Source organism: Bactrocera tryoni, chromosome 2 (assembly GCF_016617805.1).
Source record: "Bactrocera tryoni isolate S06 chromosome 2, CSIRO_BtryS06_freeze2, whole genome shotgun sequence".
NCBI classification, from domain to species: domain Eukaryota; kingdom Metazoa; phylum Arthropoda; class Insecta; order Diptera; family Tephritidae; genus Bactrocera; species Bactrocera tryoni.
The window spans coordinates 5,610,763-5,632,390 of NC_052500.1; the positions used below are offsets into that span (position 1 = coordinate 5,610,763).

A 21,628-nucleotide genomic window follows, 5' to 3' on the forward strand; every position below is an offset into this window, starting at 1 on the left:
TTGCTATTTTTGCCACTTAACATCTCAGCGCTGCCACCCAGTTTTTCGTGTTCACGCGCACGCCTGGCGTACTTTGTTGCTGTTACTACCGTACTTGCTTGTAATTACATATGCATTTATGCTGCTGTCATCTCCTTTCGCGGCGAACCTTGTCTTCGCCGATAGAATTGCAAATGCAACACTGAAAATTCGTCGAAAACATTGTTGTGCTTCGCATTTGCCAGCTAAGCGCCGCCGTGCTTATTTATCTAAACAATGTTTTATTTTGTCTTTGCGCATGCGCATAATGCTCTTTACAAGCTGTGTAATTTGAGATGCGACATTTGATTCTGTGCGCGTCGTAAAAGGCGAGGCGTGCCGGTGACTCGCTATTAAATGCTTGTACAAGCAACCAGCCGCTGCAGACCGACAAGCGTTTGCTTTGGTAAATACTTGTATTTATATTTATATGTATGCGCATTACTGTTGGTGTGACAAGTCACATGTTTACCTCCAGTTACGTGCCACGATAAAAGATTACGTCCACATGCATAGCAGTCAAACCAGTTGTTTTCTGAGCGATAGTATTTTTTTACCATTGCTGGATTTCTGTTTTTTCCTTCTGTGTCTGAAAAATTTTAATTTTGATATCTCGTTTAATTGGTTTAAATATTTCAATTTAAATATTTTTTTGGCATTTTTACTATAATGTTTAGCATACTAATAACATACTTTACTATATCAATTTTTGTGAATAGAAATTTATCTATGAGTACTGCCAATGCTATATACATATGTATGTATAATTTTTTATTGAAGTAAAGCTTTTTCTTCATTAGTTTCCAGCCTAGGCTTAGTTTACATATACAATTACTTTAATCAAACGTTTGAACCATTTTTGATCCAGAATATGATTTAAAAGTTTGTTTTTGTATTGCAATGAGTTAGGAAATTAAAAAAAAAAAAAATAAAATAAATAATCAAACTTTATTTATTTTTCAAAGCGTTAGATTTGCGAAAAAAATTGTAGGAGACTTATTTTGTATTTTTTGAAGTTGTTTTGAAGAAGATGCGGTAGAAACAAGCCAGCACTTGCTTCTTGACTCTCCCGCGTTTGGTAGGTCAAGACTCAGACAGTTGGGGGCACATACCTTCAGACATCCTATCGAACTGGAGGGTGTTGAAGTTAAGCGCCTTTGCAAATTTTTATTAGCTACTAAGCGTTTTCCCAATCTTTAAACCCTAACAGGAGAGTTCTTGTTTTCAATGGCTTCAGAAAGGACTATATTTATCAGTCAACGTGCGATAAATCATCTAACCTAACCTAACCTATTTTGTAGATCATTCAATTCTCTATTATTAAGAGTTTCAAGCGATAAAAATTCGATTTTCTTGACCCATCCTGATACATTTCTTAACTAATGTTCTCAAACATATCCCATAGTTCTATTATGAAATGATTTTCTAATGATATATGTACCTGTCATTTCATTTTTTATTCCAACAAAGCAATCTTTTTTTTAAATATAGGTTTCAATTAAATTTTTTTATAGTTTTTTTATTATAATTTAAATATTTTATTATTTTTATCTCTCTTTTAATATTAATAATTTTTATATAGTTTTTATATATTTTTTATTTTTAAATAAATTTTATAAAAAGAAATAACAGCATATCAGTTTTTACTCTTATATTGTAACGATATATTGCTAATATTTACCGGTTTTATAAACAATTTTCCTTTCATTTACTTTCAGGTAAGCATATATAAACATACATTCCACCTCTTGAGGCTAATCAAATAAATATCTGCGTATGTATTCAAATATTGAATGTTAAGCATGTTTACTTGGACTTTTTAGGAGCTGCAACGATATCCAATAGTTATAAAAAATGGGATATTACAAATTTTGATAATTTTTCTTTTTATTTACTTTTCACTGTTCTCAAAATATTTGCTTTTTAAGGAAAATTTATTAAAAGAAATGTTAGTTATCATTGAAGCATGTTTAAAATTGTTACACATAATTAAACTGCATTTTAAATCTAGGCAATCAATTAACACGACTTCAGTCCATAAAACCCCAAGGGTGGTTTTCACAATGTCTGGATAGCAACCATCTGTGAGCTAAGTTCTTATTAAAAAAAGTTTCTTTACCAAAAGATGCAGTTTTGGTTAAGTTGACCAGAACTTTGCTGACAGTTGGCTGCTAACCAAACATTGAGCTAACAGGACCTGTATGAAGGCAAGACAAGGTTCTAAGATCAATACAGATATGTTAAAGTTTTAGAAAGGGCTCTCTGCTCTTTATTTATTGAAACGATTTTAATTATAATGGTAACATTTATATCCCATCAAGGCTTTAGAGAATCTTCTATAAATATTCTTTTGTGTTCATTGTACTTTTTTAGCGCTTATATAAAATCTTTTAAGAGAAGAGGTTATCATTTTCCATTCAAAAAAATTGAATAAAAAATTTCTTTTAGCTGTTTTAAATTATTTAAATACGAGTTAGCCCTTTTAATACGTTTACTTTTGCTATGCCATTTTAGTGAAGCAAATCTCCATCATATTTTTATATACTCGTATTCAGGCTCCTTCTTCTACCCGTTGTATCGTTTTTTGTTAGGTTAATGGAGCAAATTGCCTTAAAATATTAAATTTATATAAATTTGTATAATTTCTGGCTCCTCAAGGAAATGTTTTTGTCCAAATTTATTTATAAGTTATAAAAAATTTTTATTACAACGTCCATCCCAACACCTAAAATTAAAAGGTTCGCTAGATTATGCCGCTTTAGCTGCCAGCACACAAGCATTAGTGTAGTGCGCCGTTTTGAGGCAATAAATGCTACAACAAATAGCCACACTTATGCTTGCAACACGCACACACAAGCAAATGCATATATTTAAACACATTTACGACATCCAACTGCTTATTTATGCGAAGTTTTTCAAAAACGAATTTATATTATTTTTTTATTTCCTCACTTCGGTTGCTTCTTGCCACCAACTGCCACTCACTACAAGTATTTCACAATGCAATAAGCAAACATACATATATGTATGCGTATGTATTCAAAAGAATGCTTAGGCAATTTTCGCCTGTAATTGCATAGCTACTGCCACTGCCACCTTTTATTGCCGCCACTGCAGAATTGTTGCTGTTTCATTGAGCAAATTTCCGCATTTTAACATCTATGCTGATTGCTATATTTATTTCACTCCCAAGAATATAAATGCGCCCGCTGGCACAAGACCTGAACGCGGTTCAGCTGTCCGTCTGTCTGTCTGCCCATTTGTTTGTTGCTGCCATGTCAGTATGTCAGTTTAGCGATTGCGTAGCCACAAACTCACCGCTGCACTCCATTGCACTTCGCTCCCGTCGAACAAAAGACTTAAGCGCGCAACTTGTTTCTGGCTGCGAGTGTATGACAAACCTGTCAATTGTGCGGTTCGCAAACAAACGGTGCGGCGCGTATTGTAATGAAATGTAATGAAAACGGTTCTTTGAAACGGTAACAATGTTAGTAGGTGTGTGCATTGACGCACGTGGCTCGTTGCGTGCTCACTTGGACTCGTAACTCAGCAAGAGTGTGGTTAACTATGCCTTTGCCCGAGGCACTATAAGCCTGCACCCACTAACAGGTTTGTTGCAACTTTAATGTGTATGTTTATTTATTTATTTTAGTTACTTCATTCTTAAACACTTGTTTTACGTAACTAATTTGCTAAGCAATAAATAGCAAGCGTTTTCATAAGTTAGCCGGTGACAGTATGCTTTAGTTCTTGGCCGACCTTAATCATTTACTTCAATTTGCATAAAAGACAGAAGGCGTGTTAAAAAATTAAACATTTTATATACAATTCTTCAAGAGTGAAAGTGGATTGGCGCCATTCTAGCGTTTATTCAGAATCTAGTTAAGATTATTAAAGGTCATTTCTTATCAAACATTGAAGTAGTAAGACAATTGATCGAATGAAGGAGCACTACTTTTTTGAGCGATCTTGTTCTAATGGCTGTGCTTTAAAATCAAAATCTTCAATAGAGTTATAAATCAAAATCTATTTCATTATTCTTTCAATGTGGCTTTTGTTAAGGTTTTTGAAGAGGATCTAAAATCATGCCTCTTGACTTAAGCATAACTCAGTTTTTGATCACTCTATTGATGATAATATTATTTTGAATTATAAAATGCTTGATTCCACAAAAAGCCAATTCGTTGTCTATTATGACTCTAAAGGTATCAAAGGTAATTCCTAATGTTTCAACTCAATTTCTATTAGAACGATTGAGATAGGTGGCAACTGCAATTAACCGCACCGCCGCCTAAACCTTTTGTTTTTTCAATAACCTTTTGTGTGGTACTTATATTGTAATATTTAAGGGTCGGTTTTTGACTAGGAGGCAACTCTTTTTAAACTCTTTCGGAAGGCGTGGCTTTAATATATTTCGCAAATATTTACCGTTTAACATATATTGTCAAAATAAAAATGTTGGATTTAATAATTGAAACAGGTGGCAACACCAATATTTTTTTAAATGAAATTGCTTAAATAAACTACTTCATAATTTTTGAAACAGGTGGCAACACTAATGTTTTTTTTTAATGAAATTGCTTAAATACCCTTCTTGAATGACTTTCACTCATTATATATTTTTTATGTATGTATGTATGTATGTATTTAAAACTATTTAATTTCGAAAAAGGTGGCAACACTGATTAATTATTTTCTTGATTGCTGCATTATGAAATTAATTTATAGCATAAAAAATTAATTATTAATAATTTTTATTTTTAAAAAAAAGGTGGCAACACTAATATTTATTTAAATAAAATTGATTAAATAATTTCTTGAATGACTTTCATCCAATATATGTATATTTTTTATTGAAATAAAACTATTTTATTTTATTTTCGAATTAGGTGGCAACTCTAATTAAATTTTTATTCTTGATCGTTGTGTGCTGCGATTACTTTTTAGAATAAAAAATATAATTTTAATATTGAACATATGACAATTGTGGCCACTTTTGAAAGTAACACCAAACGCTTTAGTAAATTTTTCTGAAATCGGCAACGAATATTTTTCCAAATCTACTGCTCCAAAAGATATACCAAAAAAAGTATATACAATATATGCATATACTATGTACATATGTATGCACGACGTTAATTTTATACTTCATATAATATTATAAACATAGCTTTGAATTTTTAATTCATCAAAGCAATATAAATATGAACTAAGCAGGTCCAAAGATATATGTAAATTCACCTGTGACATTTGCCACGAGTCATAATTCAATTCCGATTAAGGAAAATAAGAACTAGAGCACTGTGATAAGAATCATGAAATTATTCATTAAGACTGTTTACCTTCAAATTTGATTAACGGTGGTCGGCAAACTCGTTCACATATCTGATTTAGCGGCACTTGCAAACGCCTCAGCGTACATTTTTCCATCTCTTATATAACGGTGTATATGCATATATGCACGTGCATGTGGGTATGTTCACTTGAACGACTTGCAGGCAATGTAAATATTTACATAGCAGTGCATAAATCAACGCATTACTGCCGCCATTCTGGGTAACTGTGTCACTGTTAACCGCAGCGAGTGCTAAGCATAAATTCAAAACATACATATGTATATGATATCGACAAAACGCAAGCGAAGAAAAAATTTAGTTTTAATGACTGCACAAAAATCATAAAAATAAAGAAAACACAGAAAAAATCAAAAAACAAATTAGAAAAAATACAAAAATGGTACAAAATCTGACAGTTAGTGAGTTGGTGTCAAGTTTTTCTCACAGCACTATGACTAATTGAAACTCATTACATTTTTGTGCTAAAAGTTAAAGTTGCGCCTTTTAATTTAAATTCAAGAATAAAGCTAAAATATATAATCAACTGAAATTACTTTGTGAACTATTCACACTTGCGCATTTACAACTCTTGTGGCATGCAGCATAAGCCACCACAACCACCAGCACAGTATAGTTATAAAAATCACCAACAACAAGGCATTTGCTTTAACTTTTAACACATTTGACAGTCAACACCTCCAGTATTATGCAATACTATAATAAAGGTATTACAGTGGCAGTAAAAATGTGAAACAAAATTGGCTGTAACTTTTATGATGAGCCGTTAAAACTCATGTATAATAAGTGTTTATTGTAGGCAGACCAAAGAAACACGAGACGTATTTGTTTGAAGCCAAGAAAATGATTAGCCTAAGAGATGGCTAAGTAATCATAAATAAAGCTTCGTTTCCTCTGTTACTCGTTTTCTGGCTGTAAGTCAGTCAATCTTGTTTTTGTTGGTCAGCTTATACTTTTCTGGTATGTAGACGGCTTATCACTCAATGTTAGATACATGAAAGAAATGAATCCTCATTTGATTGGTAGGTTGTCTCGGTATGATGGTACTTACTCTTACTTATAGTGTCAAGCTAATATTACAATAAATATTCCTATATATAAAATTGAACCTTTATGTAATTCTTATTAAATAATAGTGATAGGTTCTCAATTATCGTTTCATCTTTGCGCTCCAACCACAACAACTGACAGACATTGTTATAATATAAGCACATTTTTGGCGTATGCTCTCCAGTGCTCTGTTATGTAGCACTAATCTATATCAACAATTTCCGAACCCATATAGTAGGTCCGTGATTCTAGCCCTATCATAATTGAGTAATATCTCATTTTTTATATTGTGGGGTGGCTATTCATTCAAAATGCATATAATTCTCTTTCGATCGTTCTCAGCAAGCATGGTATTGATATCTAGAATCTCATTCCGCTTCGGATTGTTCTAAAGATAATCCTTCTTGGTTAACTCGTGTGCCTTTTCGTTACCGAAAATGTACCTGCGACCGAAAATCGGTATTCTGGACAAGTGTAGTTGACCTGCTGGTAAACTGAAAGCCTTCCTGTAGTTGTTGACTACAATGAAATTAATCTGTGTGGTCGATAAGGCCAGCAATGCCACCTGGCTGACCGTGTGTATGTTTTCTTTCTAAATCCTCCCGCATTTATTCTATACAACTTCACAGGCCTTCCCTATACCTAGTACTTCCTCTTGGAAGATAATGGCTGAGTTTAGTAGACCGATAGAAAAAGCGAGGTCATTAGAATATCATTTTCTCCTTTAACAGCCAGTGTACTTTGGTTTACACTCAAGGCAGTGAATAATCCAAACAGTATTTAGTGATTCCCACTTTATAAATAGAATTTTCTTAACCAATTGACTGGCTTTTCACATTTCGTCTTTGAATGTTCGCATGCTACCGTATATACAAGTAGTTCCTGTGTTGAAACCAATTCATCACATTTTTTCCGAGAATCTCATACATAAAATTATATAATATGCCTTGGAATAAACTAGTAATTACAAGAAATGCCTGGAAAAACTTAAAATTTTCAAACCAATAATTTTGCATACAATTGCAATATTCTTAGCTCATTCTTATCTTATCATATTTCCATTTAAATAGCAGCCATCCCCTGTATGAGTAATTAAACAATTGAGTATTGAAATCGAAACTAGCTTTGGCGGTTGCATTTGTCTAACGTGCTAAATGCTGCCAGACAGGCTGCTTGCATAATTCTCTATGATAATTGTGGCAAAAATACTTGGAATTGTGCAACACAAACGTGTAGCATCTTCACAACAACTACAAGCAGGCGGGCAAACCGGCACATGTGTTTACGGCAATGCATAGTAATCGAGAGTTTTTACTAAATAAGATAAATTACAATCCTAATTATGCAGGAAATAAAACAAAAAGTACAAAAAAAATAAAAATAGTATGACAAAAGTAAAAGAAAAAAACTGCAAGAAAACTATTATAATACTAGGGAGTTGATAACTGCGCCTAGACTTTTATATGTATATATATATATATATATATATATATATATATATATATATTTATGAGCAGGTTAAATTAATTAGGGAGGCGTTAGTGTAATTTAAAATCCATACTTTGCGTATTATTTACAAAATGAAAAAAAAGCTATGAATAACATTTAATTAAAACTTATGATGCGAGCAGCTCACTTCAGCTGCCAACACCATTGACTTTATTATATGTTTACAACAATGGTGGCGGTTACGCCAACCGCAGCTGTTGGCTGCATGTAATTTGCCTGTGAAACTGTAAACTGCGCACCGTAAACCGCTATTCGTTATGTGAGTTTATTGAGCTGCCCTTACTTGGCTTAATAATAGCTGAAGATTATCCGTAGTTTCAATTCATGTCAATTTTAGTATGCTGTTACTTTCAGCTATTAGTCGTCCACAGAATTTTATATTCGTATTTGACTGCAGCTTCGAAATTTAGTGTCAAACCTTTGCCACCAAATGACCTCCACCCATTGGCATAGCTTTGACACCACTCAGCTTGTGAGCCAAGGTGATCTAACAGAGTCACTGAGCGTCAGCAAATGTTTATGCATTCAAATTGACGTTTGATTTTTGTGCTAAATACTTATACAAAAAAAGTGCACTTGCAGCGCTAAATGGTTGAGTAAGTTCGTAAGGTGCAGCAAAGAATTGTAGCAGTTAGATCTAATAGTAATTGTGCTTCAGTGGAGCACTTATGTAAATATTTTAATAGTTCTTTAACGATTGCGACAAATACAGAAAATATACATACGTTCATTGTGGCTTTTTTATTTTATTTTCTAACAATCTAAATTAAGTCACATTGTGGTAGATATTTATTTTACTTTCCTTTGCATCTTTTTTAAAAAATCAATATATTTTTAGGCACGAAAAACCTGGAGGTATTAGCTTATATCACCATTCAGTCCTTAGAAATGTTTTTTTTTTTTTATAAAATGCAACAAAAGGCTTAAGATACAAATTTATTTCGAAAATACTGACATTTACTCTACAAAAACGAAAGACTGACGCCACAAACTGGCGTTGAGGGCGATTATATTTAGGGCTCACATATGCCTTAGAAAAATTCGCATTTATACAATTCATTCAAAACGCTATAACTTTACAATGTCTTGAATAATGGGCATTTAAGGGATTATATACAGTTAGAGTTTTCAAAAAAATCGGCAAGAAAAAGCATTTCAGAGTGCTTGGAAGTGCATTCCAAACATAAAACGATATAAGATTTAAAATATATTCTGAAGACTTTATAAACAAACTTGTATTGAAAATTTGTATTTAAGCGTATGCGGTCAAAAGACCTAAGGCACAAACTTGTCTGAAAAAATTTTTTATTTTGCTCAAGGGCTTACACGCGTTTTGACGGCCGAAAAATGCCTATTTTCACCACTTTTTTCATATAATAAGTTAATTAATTAATTAATTAATTAATTAAACCTAATTAAATAATTTGTTAAATCTAATTAATTAATGAATTAATGTATCGACTTTTGAGCATATCAAACAGCAACATTTAAATAATAATTTGAGAATTTCTCATACATTTTTTTTTAATTCGGGCATTGGCAGCTGGTTTGCGGAGGCCCCGCCCGAAAGCGTTTCCTTGTGGTGGTCAGCATAGCAGACGAAGAATTCATCTAAAATCAGAAAATCGATACAAGCCGTGATTTATCGAAGGATTTGAAAAAAAAAAATTATCACAAAGTGGCCAACAAAACCGGATGATTTAAGGTCTTATTTATACTACAAAATGCCTTGAAAATGTTAGTTGTAATCGAAAAATAATACTTCGATTCATTACGAGGTCATCTTATTTAGAGGAGTTGTGATAATTTTTAATCACTTCACTAATTTCTAAAAAATAGTGAACACCAATTTTTAAAGCGACGTCGCGAGTAAAACGCGAACGAAAATTGAAGTGGTCAACTGTTCTAGCCTAACGGCCACTCTCCCAAAGGATCTATCTCCTATACTTTTATAGCGATTGTCTTGAAACCTTGGGAAAATATTCTATACATATCATAGTATCTAAAATTAAATAAAAAAATATTTTTTTAAACTTCCACAAGTAATAATTATTTAAACAAAAGACTTAAGACACAAACTAGTTATCGCCAAATAGTACAAATATTTCTCTACTGACCAGTTTGATTCAATTCGAAACAAAACGTAAATTTCAAGCACAAACAATGCAAATTTATTATTTATTCAAATTGAAGTGATTGACTTATAAGTAAAAAATACAATAAACACCAGTCGTAATTGCTACAAAAACACTCAAGTATATACTTCATATTTTGTTGTAGATTACTTTTAAATTTTATTATTATAAACAGCCAGCACTTAATTCATATTTGTGGTTTTATATACAAAAGATCAAAAATACGAAATGAGAATGAATCATTTTGCACTTCTGATTTCGTTTGCCACTCATATAAGCCGCCCCACTGCATTCTTAACTCAGCTTCGACAGCGAATTTGACAATTCAAAAACGCTTAACAAATAAAAAATGCCATAAAAATTCAAATAAAATTAAAAATTAGTAAGTAGTTTTCAATTTCCTTTGTCTTGTTGTCGCTGCAATTGCTTTTGTTTTGCGAACATAAAACTTTTAATTGCTGCTTTGAAATCCGGTTCAATTGCAGCAGTTGCGAAGGTCGTTAACAGCAGCAGCAAACAATCGCAACAAAACAACTGATATAAGAGCGATTGTAGTGCTATAAGATAAATATCAGCAGTAATAACTTAGGAGATGTAGTGAAAGAAAACAAAAACAATAAAAATTGAGAAAAAGAAAAAAAATACAAATAAAAAGAAAAAGGGGAAGAAAAAAAAATAAAAATTCCTGAAAAGCATTTGAAGGAAGTTTTTAGGTAGTTGGAGTACTATACTAGCAGATAAGCGAATTTTTTTAAGAATAATCCTTCAGAAGAGAATTAAGAGCACGAAAAGCTTGCAAATCGCAGCACAAGGATATGTTTAACCAAAAATATTTATATCTATATATACATTTTTTTTGCACTTTTTCCTTAATATTTCTTAATTCAGCTTTTTCCCTCCGCTCTAGCTAACACTGCAGCAATTTATGTAGAAAATTATGCAATAACTTCTCAGCAGCTATTAATATCAGCTATTCCGGCTTGATAAGTTTCACTTATTCAGTTTTTTCTACTGTAAACAATAGTTGTTGATAATTAGTAAGAGAGATGCGCTTACTAAAAAAAGTGAGAATATAATTAGTATAACCCGTACTCGTGACATTATATTAAAAAAGCGGTATTTTTTATTAAAACAAACCCTGTGGCGTGAAAATAAATTACGTATAAAGCGATAATATTTCCCTGTGCGCCTTATTATGCAATAATTTTGCTAGGAATGTGGGTTTATAAGGACAAAGTTTAGATGCCATCAAAATACTAGTGAATTTGATGTTATATTGAGGGACGCGTTAGGTTGTAGAATATACTTTTATCAACACTTTTTTGCTGGCCGAACTTTATGTCATATGCTGCTTACAAATTTTATTAGAATATATGTATATATAAAACCATTTTGTTCAAAAGACTTAAGCGACAAACTTCGTACTACAATTTTTCGCAATTATCTTGGTCGAGGGGTTGCAACGAAATATATCAAAATATATATAGCTGAACTTTCATAACTCGAACTTGTATAACTCGAAATTCCCCTTGAACTCTTGAATTGGTAATAAAAGTCAAACGTCATTCAAATTTCCTACCATAACTTAAAGTCTCTCTTACAAGAAGTTTTTTTCTGGATTATTGTGCTTCGAGTTAAAAAGTACAACTGTATATTCTTTTAAAATTATTTGTGAACTTTAAAATATGCAAATAATAGTAATTATATGATAACATTTTCCACATAATGCATTATTTTTCAATAGATCCTGCTGAAAATGTTCAAAATAATTGTTTTTTTTTTTAACTAAATTAAATTCGTATTTCTTACAACTTAAAAACAACTCAAAGAAAAAATAATAAAAAACACTCATTGCAAAACTGACATGTCACGCAAAACCAATTTTGTGGTTCACACCATGCGCAATAATAATAAAAATTGATTGGCTCAAGCATAGTAGCACTTGGCTGCCAAACGCACCTACGCATTGCCTCGGGCAACGACTTCAATACCCAATTGGCACAGCTCCGGCTGTAACACTGAGCTATTTATTGCCTTTATTTAATAAGGTTTGCATTCATTTCGCCGAACAACGCCCCCAACGACGTGGTGGCAGTTCAATGAAACATATATATGTATATATAGCATCAAGATGTGGCGCTGTTGACGAATCGACTATGGCGACATAAGGCGGCTTCTGCATATGCGCCAACTAGGTTTATAGCTACAGTGATTGAGTGGTTGATAGCTTGGCAGGCGGCTTGACTGAATGGCTATAATAATTATTGTTTGTTTATATAAGTGCGAGGCTCGGTTAGGTTGTGGCTACTAGAGCTTTTAATATAGTTTTGAAAAGAAAACGAAAGTGTTAGGATTTTTTTTTAATTTTTCTTTTTGGTGGTTCTAAAAATGTGGAGTAGAGTAAAAGTAACAAAAAATATATATGTATTTAAGAAATTAGATGGAATATGCATATTGAAATATTGCGAAAGATGCTGAAGCGTCAAGTTCGCTTCTTAAGTCTTTTATGTACAATCAAGCAAAGTGGTTAAAAAATCCTCAAAATGTATAAGATTACAAATTTGTAAATATTGAATCTGTATGAAGCGGTTTCCTCTTTTCTCTCTACTTGGCAACCCTGCCGCATACATTTTTACAGTTTCATATCCAAGCACTGCCAGACACTTTTCACTTTTCTTTGCTGTCTTTTCCGCTACAATGTATTAGTGTACAAGCGTGTATGTGTGGAGAAGATAACCAGCCAGCATGACACACTTTGTGGGCAATTTTTTTGTTGTTTTTTTTTTAATTTTCAACGTGTTTGTTGCAATTTCGCATCATGTGACTGCCAAGTTGCAAAAAGCGACATGAAAAAAATACAAAGCGGAAAAGCAAAACAAAACGAAAAAGCCACTGAGCTGGCTTAACACCTAACAACAACAACAATAAACACATGACTGCTGCCTTGTAACAATGAACTGCTGCTATTGCATACCAAAGTGTAATTATGTCTGGCGCTTGGAGGGGTACTGTGTGGTAGAAAAGCCAGGGAGTAAACTAGATAAATAATATGAGAAAAGCTATGAACATATATGAGTGTGCGAAGAGCAGTGAGAGTGAAGAAGTGAGTAAAATTGCAGAGCGCAAATTAAGCAAAATGAAGAGCAGTAAATAAATATGTGAAAATGCTGAAAATAAGCTATTGTGTTCAACTTGTGCCAAAGAATTTAAACTCACAGTACTGAAGTTTAAATATCCTCAAAAATGCCCATTCAAAACACTCCAACTCTTATTTTCTTTTATAATTTATAAGCATGTCAACATCTATTTTTCACATATTAGACCCTCTCAGCATCTACAAGTATTTAAAATAAACACACATAAACATATAAGTACAAAGTTACTGAGATCTGATTTCTACTTCCGCCATAGTTTCACACTCCCCTACACAACCTTTGTGGCATGCAGTTTCTTCTACATTATCAACACTGAAATGAATAGCAAATTAACAGTTGAATAAATAGTTTTGACGCTTTTGTTTTTGTTGGTTATTGGGATTTGAAAGTGAAATTCACACCACCATTTTTACTGGATGTCATGCACAGGAGGGTAACCATTGAAATGAAATATGATTACTAACTTTTATTATGTGGTACATAACTCTGGTTTACGCTGTGCGTGTGTGTATTGGTGTGCTTTAACATTGATCGCCGAGAAATGCGCAAGTCACTGCAGACTCCGTTGAATGCTTTTGTGCGCAGATTGGATTGCAATCAATCACTGGCAATCAAAGAGCTATGAACTTGTATGCGGTTATATATACATATATCACTTTCTTATGTAAACTGTGGGTTGAAATACAATGTTGATTTGAAGTAAAAAAATAAAAAAAATTAAGTTGAAATCCCGTAAAAATTTTACGGAATTGTAAACAAATTTTTAATAATAAAAATATTTAATTAATTCATATAAAAAAAAAATTATTTTTGTTTTGGAAATATTCATCAATATTTTAAAAAATTTGGGAACGATTTTTCTAATTAATTAAAAAAAAAATTTAAAATATTAAAGGTTTAAGTTTTATATAAAAAACGATGATTTCCAAATTTAAAATAATGATCAATATTAAAAAAATTTCTTGAAAATATTTTAGATAAAAATAAATGAAAATAAAAAATAAAGGTTTTATATAAAAAATAAATTGTATTTCTCAAACTAAAAGTATTAATCAAAATTTCAAAAAACTATTAAAAAACACTTAAATAAAATACGAAAAATTTATATTTTTCTGCAGTAATATTTAACGTCCAGCAACAATAACTAGATTTCAAAAGCTTCATAAATATTTCTTTATACTCATTGTTTTCATTCATACATAGTTTTTGGAAATATCCTCTAAGGGTACAAATAGTTTTTTTAAAACATAAATTAATTTTCAACTTTTTTTATATCTTCAAAATATGTGGAAACCAAATATCTTTAGTTATATTCATATACTTGCCAAAAAGTTAAAAAAATTTTAAAATTTTCCTCATCAGAATAATATTTAAATGATCAAAACCCCTATTTATTTTAAATATAAAGCAGAATGGAGTAATATTTTACACCACGAAAAATCAACTCAGACACTCACTAAACCTAAATATATCTTTCCCTTCCCTTCTTGCTACACTTTCAACCCCAGTATCCTACCATTCCACTTAAAATCACTTGAGGCATAACAAATTGCAGAAAAATGCTTTGGCTACAACAAAAAACATTATCACATTCCAATATAACACGCCGTCAAAAGCATTCGTTTCGCTACAATTAAACCAAAGCGCAAATAATATTTCTCACTTATATAAGTTTGAATCACACCAGGCAGCAAAAAAATAATATAATAAGTACTCATCTTTTGTTGTGCAAAGAAATATTTCGTTCAAAAATACCCAATTGCCAATTATTAACAAAACCGCGCGACGTGTTAATGAGTCACGAAATGTGCGCCAAATCAACGGCATGCCCTAGCCGAGGCACACACACAAGCGCATATGAAACCGCATTAAGCCAAAATAAAGATAGCTTTAATTACATCGATGCCTAGTTAAGTTAGTAGCTAGTTAAACACACATACCTTCATACATATTCATAAGTAGACATGAAAAGTCATGCGTAATAATTTACGTTGAACGTGTGGCGAACAAACGAAACGTGATGAAGAATTATTGTGTAATGAACGCAGACTCCAATTCAATGTAAATAATAGTCGACAAAAAAGAGGGCAAATAGCAAACAAAACACTTCATATTTATAGGCAATGCTCGAAATGAATAAAATTGCAATAATAAAAATTCAAACTGTCAAAGTAAATAAGGTTACAAAAACTAAAATAAAAATAGCGCTCAGAACGTTTTCAACGCGAAAACTAAATAGTTTTTTCTTTACTTTTCCTTTTTACGTTTACGCTTGTAACATCTACCATTCTTCTAAACCTCGTCATAGAAAATAAAACATACGCAAACAAATTTTGTTCTTAAGCGTCTTTGGCAACAACTATTAACGTCGGCTCATCACGAAACAAAGAAAAAACAAAAAATCTGATTTCATCACAAACCATGCCAATCTGTCAATTATGACTAGTAAAAACCATTGTCTTCAATCAGGCTTAAGCACATATTCAAAATCACGTTTACAAAGAACAGAGTACCGGAAGCGTGGTTGGCTACACTTCGACTTAAGTACGGCTTTTCGACAACTTTATCTGCACTGACAGCTGACAATTTGCTGTTTGGGTTGCTGAGGGCTGCCGTTAAAAGCGTTTGTTTACTGTAAAATAATAGATTTGCTTGGGGTACTTCCGCTTGTTGAAGGCCTTGAATAAGTAGGTAAAATAACTGGTAGGCTGATTGGTTATTAGAGTACAAATATATGTAATTATTGGACAATTGCGCGTTGTAAGTAGCCAATCTGTTCTCTAGGCTTTTAGGGGAAAAATCTATAAGAACATTCAAAAGTTAAGGCATATAATTATCCTAGAACTTAGCTTTTGACATGACTAAAGCATTAAAGAGACTTCAAAACTGACGGCAGATGCCATCAAATGCCTAAAATGTTGTTTAAATATATTTTGTATTTATTTCCTACATCTACCAACAACAAATTTTTGCAGAAAAATACTTCGAGTAACTGCTAAGAGATCTTGCTTAAAGAAAATAGTATTATAAATTTATTTTTCAACAAGCGTTTGAAATTTTAATCAACATTATTACTATTTTAAAGCTTTAAAAATTTATTTTGATTACAATTTTGAAGAAAAGTTTTCACATTTAAGCAAAAAATATAATTATTATAAAGCAAAAGTGGATCAAAATCAAAAAAAAGCTTCGAAAAAATTAAGTATTAGAAAAAAACTTAAGTTCTGGTTATGCAGAAGTACAAGTACTTTATTGAAATTTAATAAAGTATATTTATTTTCATATATTTCTCAAATTTCTCACCCATCCATACATAACTTTATATATCCGCGAGCCAACACCCAACGGTCTTCCGCTACTCATATTCACACACTCTCACACTCTGCATTACCAAATTTAGTTCCGACGCTCAAATGATTACGCAAGCAATTTTTGGTATTCAAAATCTAATGGCGGCAAACAAACTTCCTTTGAAAACCTTAAAAAATTAGTGCAATGAATATGCAAAGAGCAGCGCTGTAGATAGGCAAGCCATATTGGGTCCGCTATGGACTGCCACGAGTTATAGAAACTATAAATAAGGTGGTGGCGCTCGTGGCGCAAAGTGTCACCAGCCAAAAAACACAATAAAAACTAAAAAAAAGAAAACAATAAAAAAAAAAACAAAAAAAATTATAATAAAAAACATAAATAAAATAAAAACTTTTAATAAAATGGAAATAAATGTGAAAATTATGCTGAGTTATGCATGAATATTTCGCACCAAGCGTCAGCTGACTCGTTGTTCAATCATTTTATTTTTCATTATAATTTTTATTTTTTGTATGTGAGCAGTCTAGTCTTGTGGCTTATGTTTTTAGGCTGTTATGGTTGTGTACGGATTTCTTTAATGGTTTACCATTTTGATTTGGTTTCACTTTCAATATAATAGTACCAGACACTTAATTATAGTATTATTGTATGTGCATATACATATAAATATGTAAATGTGCAGAAAATTATACAAAAATAATAAATAACAGCAGACTTGTATAGAAATGCAGATCTATGTATTTACACTAAACACTAACCAGTGAGAAAAATTATTCAAAAAAAATTTATTAAAGACAAAGGAACTACACTGGTGAAGAGACGCTATCTGACCCCTAAAGAGTCCGCAAGAAAGCAGCTGGAAAGTAGAATGATTATTAGAAGTTATTCATACAGAAATTAAAGCAAATTATTACAGGCTTTGGAAAAAAACTCTAAATATAAACACAGCCTACAGAGTAATTAACGTCCAGACTTCTATAAAAAACTAAACTAAAAACTTCTTACACATTTTGACGTTAATTTTTATACAAATAACTAATACATATAACCAAAACTATAATGATTTTACATTTCTGCATATTAACTAACTTCTCAATATATTAATATGAAAAAAATTTATAGTCAATAACAATTTTCTCACCGGGTTCAAAAAGCGCACAACATTACAGCTCTTGCATAAATACAAAAACATTTTATGCACAAATTTAGCAAATCGCTGCAAAGTGGCGCGTATTTATGGCTAGGCATATTAACCTAAATTTCAGCCAACGCTTAAGCTAATAGTCCGACACACAGTGGTGTATAATATAGACCTACATATTAGCACATCAGTATTATATGTATTTTAGTTTCGCTTTTTGTTTTTGCTTTCATACCGTTAAACTCTTTAATTGCATTGCACAACTCACACTATAATTTACAAACTGTCTGCTATTAAATATAAGCATCTACAATGATATATTTAAAACTGCAAACAAAGTAGCTGTTTTTCGGTTGCTTGCAGCGGCGGAGGCAAATGTTCGGCAGACAAATTGTCGGGTTGCTCATTGACAGCTCATTAAACGTTGCAATCAGTTGCTGGAAAAGCGGGAGGCAAGTAGAGAAATATAGCGAGACAAAATTTAAAACATTTTTAGTTTCGATTTTTGTTTATTATTAATGAAAGCGCGTCATCAGAAATATAAAATTATTCAACATAATGAGATGATGTTTAGAATTATTAAAACGGGAGTATACCGGAATATTTCATAATTTCATGGATTAAAGACAAGGAAATACCTTCAGGTGCGGAAGGACTGTTAGTTATATGAAGCCTTGGGCGCACAAATATGCACCGTTATAAGAAAAACACACTCTCTCAATGTTTTTAAGATAACTTACATATTGGTCGGTGCCTAGCGACTTGAGCAGGTTTTGTTGGATTTAAACCGTTTTTGGACATCAGGTGGCAAGAGTATAACTACATTTTATATAAAAACAAGTTTAATAAATATTTAATAAAATTTTAAATAAAAACTTTTTTAATATTTTTTCATTTATATACAATATATAAGAATATAATTTTAGTACAAATTTAAAAAAAAAAAATATTTTATAAAGTTTTCATAAAAAAATATTAAAAAAATTTATAATTTTATAACTTTTTTAGCAAATGCATTTTTATATAAAATAAAAACAAATATAAAATTTTTTATAGTTTTAAAATATTTTGTATATAATTTTAAAAGTGTAAATTTTATAATTTAAATTTTTTTAAATATTAAAAAAAAATATTTTATAACATTTTTTAATAATTTTTTTTAATTGTATACTATAATGCATATGCCAATTTTTTTAAATTGTTATATAGAAAATATACTTTTGATTCAGAAATTAAAATAAAAATATATTTTATAAAAAAATTAATGTTTTAAATATTTTTTTTTAATTTTATATAAAAATATATTTTTTAATATTTTTTGTTTAATTTCTTATAATAAAAAATCAAAACGTCATATTTTATAGTAAATACAAGCCTTCATATAATCTAAGCTTGAAGAATATTGACCAATAGAGACTTGGCCATCATATAAAATAGATCAACCGTGACAAAGACTTTAAAATCACTCTAAAATTTATAAATGGTTCTACTCATTATAATGTTGGAGTATCTTCAAAAATCTGAACTGGAAAATTATGCTTCAAGCATAAAAGACTAAAGGTTACACTGAGAACACTAAAGGTTACTCTGAGAACACTAAGGCTTACTCTGAGAACACATCATACGATCTCTTTGTTTAGCAAGAAGTTTGTCAAATGGTGAATCGAACAAGTTTTGGTATAAACTTAAAAAACTGGTATAAACAAATGATGTTGGCATAATAAATATAACCAGCTTACTCTCGTCCCTTTAGTAAGAGATGATTGTACTTTCGCCGATTAATATCGACTGTGTACTTTTCTTTTCGCTTTGATATTCTATTTTTAGAAAAAATTAGCAGAGAACTGCTAAATCGAAAACCTCTTTTTTAAAATTCAACTGTCATATCAAAAGATCCTCAACTGGGCATACCTGAAGCAACATTATCATATTAAATTTGTTATGCAATTTTATTGTACACACCTCCCCATCTGTCAAACAATTATTACAACAAAACCAACAATCAAAACAGCAATATTTGAAATTTTTTACAAAATATTAATGCCTTCGGATGCATTATAGGCTGGCAATTTGCATCCGATTAAAAATTATTGAACCTACCCACCTGTCACGGCGGCTTTACCGGATCTAAATTTTATGATGAATTCCAGAATTTCCCACAAATTGTACGGCAGGGCAAAACATGAAATTTATTAGTCGAAATTTCTGTTTAACTTTATCTCACTGGCAACGAAAACTCATTCATTATTAGCGGAGAGATATAGTTATGTCGCACGTAAATACTAACATTTCTTGCATGTGAGTGTTTATTAGGCAACTAGGAATACAAAAGCAACTAAATGCACCGATTATTGCTCATCTGCTTTCACAGCAACAAACTGCAAATAAGCAAAGATTTCGAAAAGCTCCACCATAATTGTAGCTGTGCCGAGGCGATGAGGTAAGGGGGGTTCAAAATTAACAGAAATGCTATAAATTCATAAATATAAAGATACTTATGTATGTGTATTTAAGTGTAAATAGATATACTTATGTATATGTATGTATGTGTGAATATATATTATATATAGTATATGTATATAGAAAATGAGCTTGTTTGCGCAACTGCGGCTTTATATGATCGGCCGCACGTTCAACAGGTTGTTTGAAATCACACAACAAAAAATTGTTTGTGTTCACAGCCGCCGGCATAAATATTAAAAATGTTTAGCATTTGCGAACACGAAAGTTTAGAATCAATCAAACGCTAAATATAAGGCAACAGCAATAAAAAGAATGCAAAGTGTTTGCACACGATTCTGTCGAAGCCCGCCCGTTTTGCCTTTTGGCATTCCACTAATTAGCCTAAAATTTGTAGCGAAGCCGGATATTGGCTCTGCTGCCTACGTGAAAAAGTGTTGCCTACAAAGTTTGCTGGCTGAGTACAACAATAGCAAATATATGAGTAAGCTGTCGCTTGCGGTTGATTTATTGCGCGAATTTATGTGAACTGAAAATGTCAGCGAATTATTGTAAAGAAGATTACTTCTAATTGAAAAATATAATTAGCTTTGGAAGAATTAGTTATTAACTGTATTCATAAACACTAACATATGAGCTGTGAAGCACTTGACTTTGTAAACAGTCCTTAGTGATAGGAAGCTAATATCCCACAAATACCCTTTGACTACTTCTTTGACCAGCACGATTCTTTATTCAAGAACAAAAACTTAACTCAATGAAAAATAATTGAAGACAGCAAGACCCTTTTTCATTTAACCACCAAAAACTGTCTTGTTAAGCGACTCTAGCATAATTTCCATGAACTCTATATAACTTTTGAGCTAAAATTAGTAATATTACTAATCTCTGCTGTTCTCCCTCCTCTTTTCAGTTGCCTTTTTGTGGTGACAACAGCACTGCGCGTCCCCGACGATTTGCAAGCAAACGCTGAGGCCGCACTGCGCTTGGAACGCGCGCGCTCATTGCAGCCCTGCAATCTAACAGACACCGAAGTCTGCCCACCGAGCAAATATCGCCAACCCACTGGCGAATGCAACAATGTCTCTCATCGCAAATGGGGCGCACGCGGCGATATCTTGCTGCGTCTCATGGCACCCGACTACGCCGACGGCATTAGCCAACCGCGCACCTCGCATGGCACACATGCGCTACCCGATGCTGATACGGTTATCGAGCAGTTGCAAAATCATGTCGACGCCGAGCTGCGGCATCCACATATTACCGCCATGCTGCCCGCTTGGGGACAACTGCTCACCAACGACTTGTACGAAGTCAGCCAGTTGACGACCAGTCCGAAGTGCTGCAATGAGAATGTGAATGTGAAAAATGTCGAAGAGCTGCAACAGTGTTACGTGCGACGAGGCGCCGATTGCAAGGAATACAAACGCTCAGCGCCCGGTTTTGATCCAGATACATGCAATAAGCGTAAGCTGTTTATGCTTGTTTCTAAAA

At 32.1% G+C, this 21,628-nt stretch overlaps 1 protein-coding gene across 1 annotated transcript in view; it reads left to right on the forward strand.

Annotated features, from left to right (window-relative positions):
- Window positions 1–21,628, forward strand: part of LOC120768623 — a 52,439-nt gene that overhangs the window by 24,753 nt on the left and 6,058 nt on the right. Inside the window, exon 3 of the mRNA XM_040095390.1 lies at window positions 21,048–21,601. Within this exon, the coding sequence (XP_039951324.1) occupies window positions 21,048–21,601 (554 nt within the window). The remainder of the gene's footprint in view (window positions 1–21,047; window positions 21,602–21,628) is intronic.